The following is an 11,011-nucleotide window of genomic DNA, read 5'->3' on the forward strand; positions in this document are numbered from 1 at the left end:
AAAATCCCGGAACCTTTTTTAGTACAGCTTTGGATCAACAGCTGAGATTGATGAAGGGTCAACCTGTAAAGACTTGTAAGCATGCTCCAGTTTCTTGCTGATATCGTAATCTTGCAAAATGTCAATAATCCCACAATATATAACAACATCGTAGGTTTCCCCACTGCAACAAGGGGTGTATTGATCAAAATCACTCCTCCGAGCCATGCGCTCTGCTCTCGCAGGCATATTGGCTCCTAACCTAATCAATGATTTCCTGAAACATGAAGAAATATGTATAAGACGGAGTATATATAAGAAATTCTGAATCGACAAAAATGCAGAGATAGTATGAAAAACATCCAAGTTGAAAAACCAACATGGACCAGAGGAAATAATAACCAGGCTAATATTAAATTAAGAACACTAAATTCTTTTAAAAGAGATTAGGACCACCCCTCAAACAACTGCTACTATATTCCCAACTACTCAAAGATAATTCAAACTACTTGCAAAGTTACAATTATTATCATGAATTTCGTCAATCCAGAGGAACAAGACATGATTTAATAGTATCATTGTTTTTAGTTGATTATCTTTGTATTGCACTAGTATCATTGTTTTACATCTTTTACCTAGATATTTGTTTTAAATCTCCAAATAATATATGCACATATTATCTTATATTATTATCATGCAGTTTGGATTGAGAAGAAATGGATCATAGCATAGTTGACACTGCAATGACTTCAAAAAACGTAAAAGAGAAGAGTATAAGAAGATAATCTTATTAGCTGCTGCTTGTGTTGTTCATATGGTCATTGGTGTAGTGACATGGTATCATAATAACTATTTTGTTAAGGAACCAACCCGTAATTGGGAACTAGAACGTCAGAGCTTCCTTAATCGTCTTTATAGAGGAACAAATAAAGATTGCATTGAACAATTGAGGCTTAGTAAAAATGCATTTTTTAACCTTTGTAGAATTTTACAAGAAAAGGGTGGATTAGTAAGAACAAGAAATATTCCAACAACTGAAGCAGTAGCAATGTTTTTACATATCCTTGCTCACAACCTAAAATATAGGGTAGTGCAATTTAGTTATTGTAGATCTAAAGAAACCATAAGTAGGCAATTCAATGATGTCTTGAGAGCGGTAATGAAAGTGAGCAAAGACTATTTGAATTTTCAACCCTGTACTTTAGAAGGTGCGGAAGCAAACAAGTGGAGATGGTTTGAGGTAAGTTTATCAATTGTTAGGAGAAATTAGTTAATTATAAAATTTTCTTAGAATCTAAAAAAATTGTCTTGTTTGTAGAGATGTATTGGAGCACTTGATGGGACTCATATTCCGGTTACAGTTTCTCCTGATGAGAGACCTAGATATCGTAATAGAAAGGGTGATGTCTCTACAAATGTGTTAGCTGCTTGTGGTCTAGATTTAAGGTTTATTTATGTGTTACCTGGGTGGGAAGGGTCTACAGGAGATTCTCAAGTATTACGAGATGCATTACGTCGTCAAAACAAACTTGAAATTCCAACTGGTAATATTTCTTAGAAATAATTTTTTTTTTTTGGTCTAGTTTAAGTCTATGTTTGTTATTTTAAACATTGTAGGTAAGTATTTTCTTGTGGATGCAGGATATACCAATGGCCCGGGATTTTTAGCACCATATCGAGGGACTAGATATCATCTCAATGAGTGGATTGGAAACACCCCTAAAAGTTACAAGGAGTTATTTAATCTTCTTCATGCAAGTGCCCGAAATGCAATAGAAAGGTCATTTGAGATCTTGAAAAAAAGATGGAGTATATTAAGAACTCCTTCATTTTTTGATATAAAGACACAATTATCAATGCTTGTTTTGTGTTACACAATTTCATAAGAGACGAACAACAAACTAATCAACTTTTAGAAGTTCAAGACTTAGAATTTTTATTTGTTGTTGATGAAGAGTTAGTCCATCAATCAAGGGAAGAAGTTCAAAATAATGTCATAGATGATATCACAACTATTCAAGCTACCGAGGAATGGACAAGATTTCGAGATACATTAGCTATGAATATGTTTGCTAAATATCAAGTTAGGAGAAACTTTGCTTAGGGATAGTTCTTTTTAAATGTAATTTGCTATTGTTGACAAACTTTGTGTGCTTTGTTACTATTGTACTTTTCTATTGACGATAGACTTTTATGTACTTTGCTATTGCATAAAAACTTTGCTTGAAATATTTTCTATGATTGTGCAGTGAACTAGTCAAATGAATAAAGTAGGTCATATCTACTATTTGTTATGTGCAGGTTGAATAAGTGACATTAACTTCAATGGAGTCGTCTAATGAAAAAATGACTGACAAAATAAAAGTTTTAGGAAAAAATAATGAGGAAACAAGAAGTTATTTTACATGGAATTTGGAATGGAACGTGGATTGGCTGATGTACTTAGAGATCAAAGGAATTTGGGCAACAAGGGTGACGGAGGTTGGAAAAGGCCAGCATTGAATGCTGCAGCCGCAGTGTTATCTACAAGCTTCAATGTTAGTGTCACATCAGATAATGTCAAAAATCGTATCAAATTATGGAGATCGTGGTATGGTATTGTAAGTGACATCCTTGGCCAGAGTGGATTTGATTGGGATGACACTAAGCACATGATCACAGTTGAGAATGAAAATGCTTGGAATGAATATTGCACTGTAAGTATTCTTTAATATGTTGCTATTTGTTATTCAAAGTAGATTGGATTTGACTTTTTCTTTGTTTTCCAGTCTCATAAATCGGCTAAACCTTTTCGATTCAAGGTTCTTCAAAATTGGGATGATATAGTGGATTTGTGTGCTAAAGATAGAGCCACCGATCATGGAGCTGAAACTGATATGGATGCTGATGAAGCGATGAGTAGAGAAACAAATGAAGTGGAATTCATGGGGTTAGGTGCTACTGCCATAGATTTAGAAGAACCAAGCTCTAATACAAAAGGAAAAAGACAAGGTTCGACTTCTTCTGGCACACATCCTCAAGATGGGAGAAAAAGAAGGAATAACAACTTCTTTGGATAAAATGACGAACTCTTTTAACCGAATGGTGGAAAAAATGGATGGTAAAGTTGATGATGAAGATATTGAAGAAGTATTACGTGAGGCAGCTTTGATACTAGATCTTAGTAGACAACAATGGACTAAAGCTATTAAATGGTTAGCTGACGATCCAAAGCAGTTAGCTATTGTGAAAGCCCTTCCAATTCACCAAAAGATAGATTACGTTTTAACACATCTTGGAGAATGACACTTGGTGAGTAACCTTTTGTCTACATTTCCAATTTCAATTTTCAAATTATAAATTTGTGTCTTTTTTATGCCTAATTGAGCTCATATTTTCACTATAGTTATTTGTCTTTCCTCTTGTGACTTATATTATCTTGTTTCTTCTCCCCTAAATGGCAGCATTGGATGTTAATTATTCATGTTCATCGACCTTTTACACTTGATGATGAATGAAGATTATGGAATGAAGAACGTTGTTTTTTTTTTAATTTGGACCTTGTAATTTTTGTTTAAGATCTTTGTTTGGAACTTGATTAATTAGGACCTTGTAATGCTTGTGTTGATTCGTGTTTATGCGTTGGTGCGTTATTAACGATTTGATTTCTCTTTCCGTACGAACAATGAAATTAATATCATTTGAATTTTGTACGAGATAATTGTCCTTAAATTACATAATTATTTAATTTTAATATGTTTTTTAAAATTATTGCAAGACTAGGTAATTAATTTTTTAAACAAGAATAAAGAATTACATATCATTCATCTTTTAATTTTGCAGTATTGTTTAATCCAAGTTTTTTTGTGTTACTACAAAAATATTGTATAAGATTCAAAATTGTTTAGCATTAAAATTATTTTGATTATTTAATTATGAAGTATTAAAAAAATTTATTATTATATATTTTATAACATTAAATTTATTTTGAATATTTAACTATTTAAAAAATGACTCATGTTTATTTTCATTCAATATTGAAATTTTAATTTTTAAATAAATATTTAAAAATTAAAATTTGAATTTCATTGAAATTGAATTACTTTATCCAAACAAGGAAATTAAAATATAAGAAATTGAATTGCCTCATCCAAACAAAATATTTACAAAATGAAAGGAATTTAAATCAAGGCAATCAAAATACTGTGAATTTGAATTTCCTAGAAATCTTTAAATTCCTCATCCAAACACATGGTAAGTGATAAGGATTTAAAACTAGTGGAAGAATCATATGATTCAACCAAGCAGAAAGTAATTATACCTTTATGTCAAGATAGTATATAGTGCATTATAGGAGTGGAGTTCTTAATGTCTATTCATTAGTGTTATATACGAAAAGGTGTTGTATATAAACTGAAGATGAACATATGGACTGTGTTAAGTACCATTAGAAATATGTTCTAAGCATAAAAGATTTAAAAAATGTATTTTTAGATAAAATTGAATCTTATATCAGGACTATATAGGATGAATTTATTCTTATGAGTTCCTTCGAAAAATCATAAGTTGTTTTCGCTCAGCCCAATCTGAAATTTTAGTTATCAGTTAAGTCAAGTCATCTCTTAATATTTATAGTTGAAATGGGATTTAAAAAACATCATGCTTAAACAAAAAATAGTAGGAAAGAAGGTTTAAGTCAAAGAGAAAAAAAGAATAATATTAAAATGTTGAATGATATCTCAAAAAGAATTAGCAATGTCAATGCAAATCACCCATAATGGACAAAGAATATTAACATGTAGATTACCCAGATTGTGGCAATTGTGCAATGCCTACCTTTACTTAGTTGAACCAGCTGAATGAATTTTCATAGAATTCACAAAGGGAATCATTGGAACCTCTCGCTCTGCATTTTCATACTTCCATTTTTCTCTCATGGACAAAAATATCCAAAGAAACTACTTAAGTCACATTCATAAGAATAATTTAAAAAATCACATTTAATCAAATTTGTGAAATAAAAATTACATTAAATTAGTTTAAAGAGTTACTGATATGGAAGAAGAACAGAACAGGGAGCATTATGTAGCAACTGAATTAAAAGATGCAGAAGCAGCAGCAAAGACAGAGCAAGTAAAAGGACCAAACAAGGAAGAACATAGAAGGACAAAAAGAGAATTGAACAAGCCTTAGTACCTGAAGGATTACACAATGAATTAAGGATGCGTTGGCTGTCTTCTAGAAGCAGAATCAAGGGGCCGTTAGATATTGCTCCCTTAATAGCATTTTTATTAGATTTTCCTCCAAGGCACAAGCTGCCAAAATTTGTTAGAGAATTTCATCCAGAAATGTATGAGAATATCTATAAATAGGATATGATGTAATTCAAATGACAGTCAATAATACAATTTCCTTTCTTCTTTTACATTGCTCTAGAGGTTCTAGGCCTCATAATCCTAGAGTTAATTGCTTGTGCTTACATCAACTGATGCTTTCATTGAATTAATGGCCGACTCCACTCGCTCCAAATCAGCCATGGACCGTTTGGAGGAAGCTTTCACCAAATTAGCCTCGCATGTTACTGAGAAAATTGATGACTTGCTCCTTCGTGTTGCTGCCCTGGAAACCCATGCTCACCATTCACCATCTTCGTCATCTTCCTCAGCCATACCTGTATCAAACCCATACACACTTAGCCATTCCCAAATGAAGTTGGTTGTCCCACGATTTTGATGGTTTAGACCCTTCAGGTTGGGTATTCAAGATAACCCAATTTTTCGAATACCATGCTACCCCTGAACCTGAAAGGCTTACCATCGCCTCGTTTTACATGGAGGGGCCGACCTTGGCGTGGTTTCAGTGGATGATGCGAAATCACCAACTCACCACTTGGCCTGGCTTTTTCCAAGCCATTGAGGCTTGTTTCGCCCAATCCCCATACGAGGATCCTACAGGACTCCTCTGCAAACTCACATAGACAGGGTCCGTCAGAGAATACCAGAACCAATTTGAAGCCCTCTCCAACCGCGTTGTAGGGTTTCCTCCTTCCTTCCTTTTGAGCTGCTTTGTCTCGGGTCTTGATCCCGATATCCACCGAGAAGTGCAAGCACTTCAGCCCATGTCACTAGTGCACGCTGCGGGTTGGCTCGCTTGCAGGAGGAAAAGCTCTTGGAGGGTCGTAGAGCTCCGCGCAGTCGAGTCTCTCCGGTGCTCAACCCTTACTCACCCTCGCCCATTCCTGTTCCATTACCCAGCCCTAATCTTTCTCTCTCACCCTCTCCACCTAAATCCCCACCCTTCCCAGTACGCCACCTCATCCCAGAAGAACTTGCAAGCCGTCGTGAACGAGGCTTATGCTTCTACTGTGATGAGAGATTTACACGAGGCCATCGCTGTGCTTCGCGATTTTCTCTCCTCGTCACCGATGAAGAACAGCCAAGTAAGTCCCCGAACCCTAAAATAGCCACACCATACCCACTTTCAGCTGACCCGACCGACACGGACCCATTAATTAATCTAAACAGTACCCAAACACAACTCGATAGTCCACCCGACCCACTTCCGGCCCAAATAAGTTTTCACACCCTCTCTGGCCAGACAGCACCCGAGACCCTGTGCATGGTTGGCCGGATAGCTCATCATCTTGTCATAAACCTTGTTGACGGTGGAAGCACGCATAACTTTGTGCAGCAGCGTTTGGTTGAATCCTTTGGCCTGTTAGCTCAAGACACCCCAACCTTGCGTGTCCTTGTTGGTAATGGTAATGAAGTTCAAAGTACTTATGTTTGTCGCGATGTCGTGGTGCAGGTTCAAGGTAGAGCTTTCATGGTGGACCTTCACGTACTTCCTCTTTGCAGCGCTGACGTGGTCTTAGGGGTTCAATGGCTTAAATCCCTTGGCCCCGTGCTGACTGATTACAACACTTTGACCATGAAGTTCATTTACGATGGCACCTTAATTGAACTAAAAGGTGACTCTGATGTTCCTCTCACAGCCATCTCCCCGCCTCAGCTTCGACGTTTAACCCAAACATAGGGCATCAGTGAGTATTTTCACATTCGAGTCTGCTCCCAAGACACACACCTAACACCTACCCACCCAGATATTCTCCAATTGACCAACCAATTTTCCTCCCTCTTCCAAACACCGACATCCTTTCCCCCTTCCAAACCCACCAACCACTCAATTCACCTGACCCCATCTTCTTCCCCGGTCAACGTTCGTCCATATAGATATCCTCACTTTCAAAAGCAAGAAATCGAATCCTAGGTGGCCCGCATGCTTCAAGATGGCATTATCCGACCAAGCACTAGCCCATTTTCCTCACCAGTGCTATTGGTCAAAAAGCGCGATGGAACATGGCGATTTTGCGTTGATTACAGGGCCTTGAATGTTATCACCATTAAAGATCATTTTCCAATCCCCATGATTGATGAGTTCTTAGACGAGCTAGGGGGTGCACGCTGGTTTTCCAAGTTAGACTTGCTATAAGGGTATCACTAAATTCGGATGGCTACGAAGGATGTAAGCAAAATGGCATTTAGAACCCACCATGGCCACTATGAATTTTTGGTGATGCCATTTGGCCTCTGTAATGCGCCATCGTCCTTCCAGGCTACTATGAATTTGACTTTCGGTCCCTTTTTGCGAAAGTTCATCATCGTCTTCTTCGACGATATTTTGATCTACACCAAGATCTTTTCGGAGCATATCAAGCACCTACAAATTGCTTTTCAGACTTTGCAAGACCATAGCTTCTTCCTTAAATTACCCATATGTTTCTCTGCAACCCAACAGGTTGAATATTTAGGACATATTGTTTCAGAACAGGGGGTCGAACCTGTCCCAACCAAAGTAACAGCAGTGCATCAATGGCTGTCACCAACGTCTATCAGAGCTTTACGCGGCTTTCTAGGACTTTCCGGGTTTTATCACTGTTTTATTAAAGGCTATGCTACACTCGTTGCACCACTCACTACCCTATTGGCCAAGGATTCATTCCATTGGACGCAAGCAGCGGACCAGGCTTTCCGCAAGCTTAAGGAAGCTCTCTGCACAACACCAGTCTTAAGGTTGCCGGATTTTTCCTTACCCTTTATACTTGAAACAGATGCATCAGGGACTGGTATAGGCGTTGTCCTCTCCCAACAACACCATCCAATTGCATTTTTTAGCAAATCCTTCTGCCCGAAGTTGCTTCGCGCCTCCACATATGTCTGTGAGCTGGCGGCAATCACGGTGGCAGTGAAGAAGTGGTGTCAATACTTGTTGGGTCACCATTTCACCATCTTAACAGACCATCGAAGCCTTAAAGAACTTATGGCACAAGCAATCCAAACCCCAGAGCAACAGACTTATCTCGGGCATTTATTGGGCTATGATTTCAACATCCAGTATCGCGCCGACACAGCGAATTCAGCAGTTGATGCTCTTTCCCGTCGTCCGGAGCTTTTCTCCGGCGAACTTTTAATGCTAACAATTCCTAGTTTTATTTTTTTGCAGGACTTGAAGGACGAGCTGAGAGCAAATCAAGAGTTTTTAAATTTCAAACAGCGCATTCTAGATGATCCCCAAACTCATCCTGATTGTCTTCTCCGGCAGGACTTGATTCTTCAAAATGGGTGCATTTGGCTACCCCGGAATGCACCGTCAATCCCAACAATCCTTGCTGAATTTCATTCTACGCCAACAGGAGGCCACATGGGGATGACAAAGACTTTAGTCAGAGTTCCCGACAACTTCACCTATTCCAACATGCAACAAGATGTCCGCAAGTATGTTGCTAACTGTGTTCCTTGTCAACAAACTAAATATGATCACCGGCGTCAATCAGGCCTCCTCTGTCCTTTGCCCATTCCGGCGCGACCCTGGGAGGACCTTTTTCTCGACTTCATTGTGGGTCTACCAAACTTCAGAGGGCACTCGGTTATCCTCGTAGTCGTGGATCGTTTCTCCAAAGGGGTTCATCTCAGAATGTTGTCAACTCATTACACAGTTGCCAATGTCACAACAACGTTCATGGAGATCGCCGACAAGCTTCACGGCATACCTCAAAGTCTAGTTTCAGATAGAGATCCTCTCTTTATCAGCCGATTCTGGCAGGAACTCTTCAAGCTAAGTGGTACAAAGCTTCGCATGTGTTTGGCTTACCATCCCCAAACAGATGGTCAAACCGAAGTCATGAATCGTGTAACTGAACAGTACCTCAGGGCATTCGTTCATCAACGACCATCGACATGGGGACGTCATCTAATTTGGGCATAATGGTCATATAATACCTCGGTGCATTACGCCACTGGAATGTCACCATACGAAGTCACTTTTGGCAAGAAACCTCCAAGCTTACCCCAGTATCTAGCTGGGACTTCGACGGTAGAGGCCGTGGATGAATGGTTAACAAATCGCGATCAAGTTTTCGCCAGTTTAGCAAAAAAATTGAACAAGGCTCAACAATGAATGAAGGAACTCGGAGATCAGAAGCATCGTGATGAGAGTTTTGAACTTGGAGACATGGTGCTGGTCAAGTTACATCCTCGACGGCAGATAACAGCTACTGACAGTAGCTACTCGAAGTTGGCAAAGAGATTTTATGGTCCCTTTGAGGTGACCCAACGTATAGGTGCAGTTGCTTATAAGGTAGACTTACCAGCAACCTCGAAGATTCACCCAGTATTCCATTGCTCCTTATTAAAGCCATTTCGTTCACACACGACAGCCATTCCGTTGGAACTACCAGCTTCATCTGAAGATAATCAACCACTCATTACACCACTCACTATCCTCATTTCTAAGTGGGAGACGACAGCCTCGGGAAAACAATTATTAGTACTGGTTCAGTGGAAGGGACTATTTCCTGAAGATAGCTCATGGGAGAAGTGGGATGAGCTAAGGCAGAACTACAACCTTGAGGACAAGATTGTTTTGGAAGCTCGTAGGGATGATATGGAAGAAGAACAGAACAGGGAGCATTATGCAGCAACTGAATTAAAAGATGCAGAAGCAGCAGTAAAGACAGAGCAAGTAAAAGGACCAAACAAGGAAGAACGTAGAAGGACAAAAAGGGAATTGAACAAGCCTCAGTACTCGAAGGATTACACAATGAATTAAGGATGCGCTGGCTGTCTTCTAGAAGCAGAATCAAGGGGCCGTTAGATATTGCTCCCTTAATAGCATTTTTATTAGATTTTCCTCCAAGGCACAAGTTGTCAAAATCTGTTAGAGTGTGTTTGGATGGAGAAATTTAAAATTCTGAAAAATTTTAAATACTTCAATTGAAATTCTTTTATTTTCAAAATTGTGTTTGGATAAAAAAATTAAAATTATGAGGATGAAAAAAATGAATGAAAAAAAAGAGAAAATATGATTGGCGTGTTAGTTATACGTGTTTCTTTATGCTCACACCCGATCGATATTTTAGGAGTTGTGTTTCTTGAAGAAGACTGTAAAAAAAGAATTTCAATTTCTCACATTTTAGAAGGAAATTAAAATTCCAGATTTTTAGTTTTTAAAATTCCAAAATTTTAAATTTTTCATAAAAAGCATCCAAACAATGAATTTTAAATTACAGAAATTTAAATTCTCTGATAAATTACTTTTCTCAGTTAAAATTCTCTATCCAAACACACTCTTAGAGAATTTCATCCAGAAATGTATGAGAATATCTATAAATAGGATATGATGTAATTCAAATGAGAGTCAATAATACAATTTCCTTTCTTCTTTTACCTTGCTATGGAGGTTCTACGCCTCATAATCCTAGAGTTAATTGCTTGTGCTTACATCAGTTACCTAAAGAGGAAACATTACATAACATTTAATTGATGGGGATGCAGTTCACCTATCAGCAGAGGCAAACAATTGTATTGATAAACTATTAGGAACATTGCATAACATTTAAATTCTCACAACTCACACCTTGATATATAAACTCAATCTTATTATCTAATAAAACTTATTTCCTTTCACATAAAACCTGTTACGCACAACTTAATCAATTTTGGGACTTAGAAAATAAATATATGTAAGTGAAAGGAATGTTGACTTACTAAAAATA

The 11,011-nt window shown here is 37.8% G+C and overlaps 2 protein-coding genes across 2 annotated transcripts; both read left to right on the forward strand.

Moving 5' to 3' along the window:
* The first annotated feature begins 735 nt into the window (after positions 1-735).
* On the forward strand, positions 736-1,538 carry LOC114395210. The gene is made up of 2 exons (XM_028356929.1): positions 736-1,219; positions 1,298-1,538. The coding sequence occupies exons 1-2, from the start codon at positions 794-796 to the stop codon at positions 1,535-1,537; spliced, it is 666 nt and encodes a 221-aa protein (XP_028212730.1). The 5' UTR covers positions 736-793; the 3' UTR covers position 1,538.
* Positions 1,539-2,384: 846 nt separating this feature from the next.
* LOC114397253 lies at positions 2,385-3,038 on the forward strand. The gene is made up of 2 exons (XM_028359343.1): positions 2,385-2,675; positions 2,748-3,038. Exons 1-2 carry the CDS (start codon positions 2,385-2,387, stop codon positions 3,036-3,038), a joined length of 582 nt encoding a protein of 193 aa, XP_028215144.1.
* The last annotated feature ends 7,973 nt before the right edge of the window (positions 3,039-11,011 follow it).

The sequence above is a fragment of the Glycine soja genome, chromosome 18 (assembly GCF_004193775.1).
Source record: "Glycine soja cultivar W05 chromosome 18, ASM419377v2, whole genome shotgun sequence".
Taxonomy (NCBI): Eukaryota; Viridiplantae; Streptophyta; class Magnoliopsida; order Fabales; family Fabaceae; genus Glycine; species Glycine soja.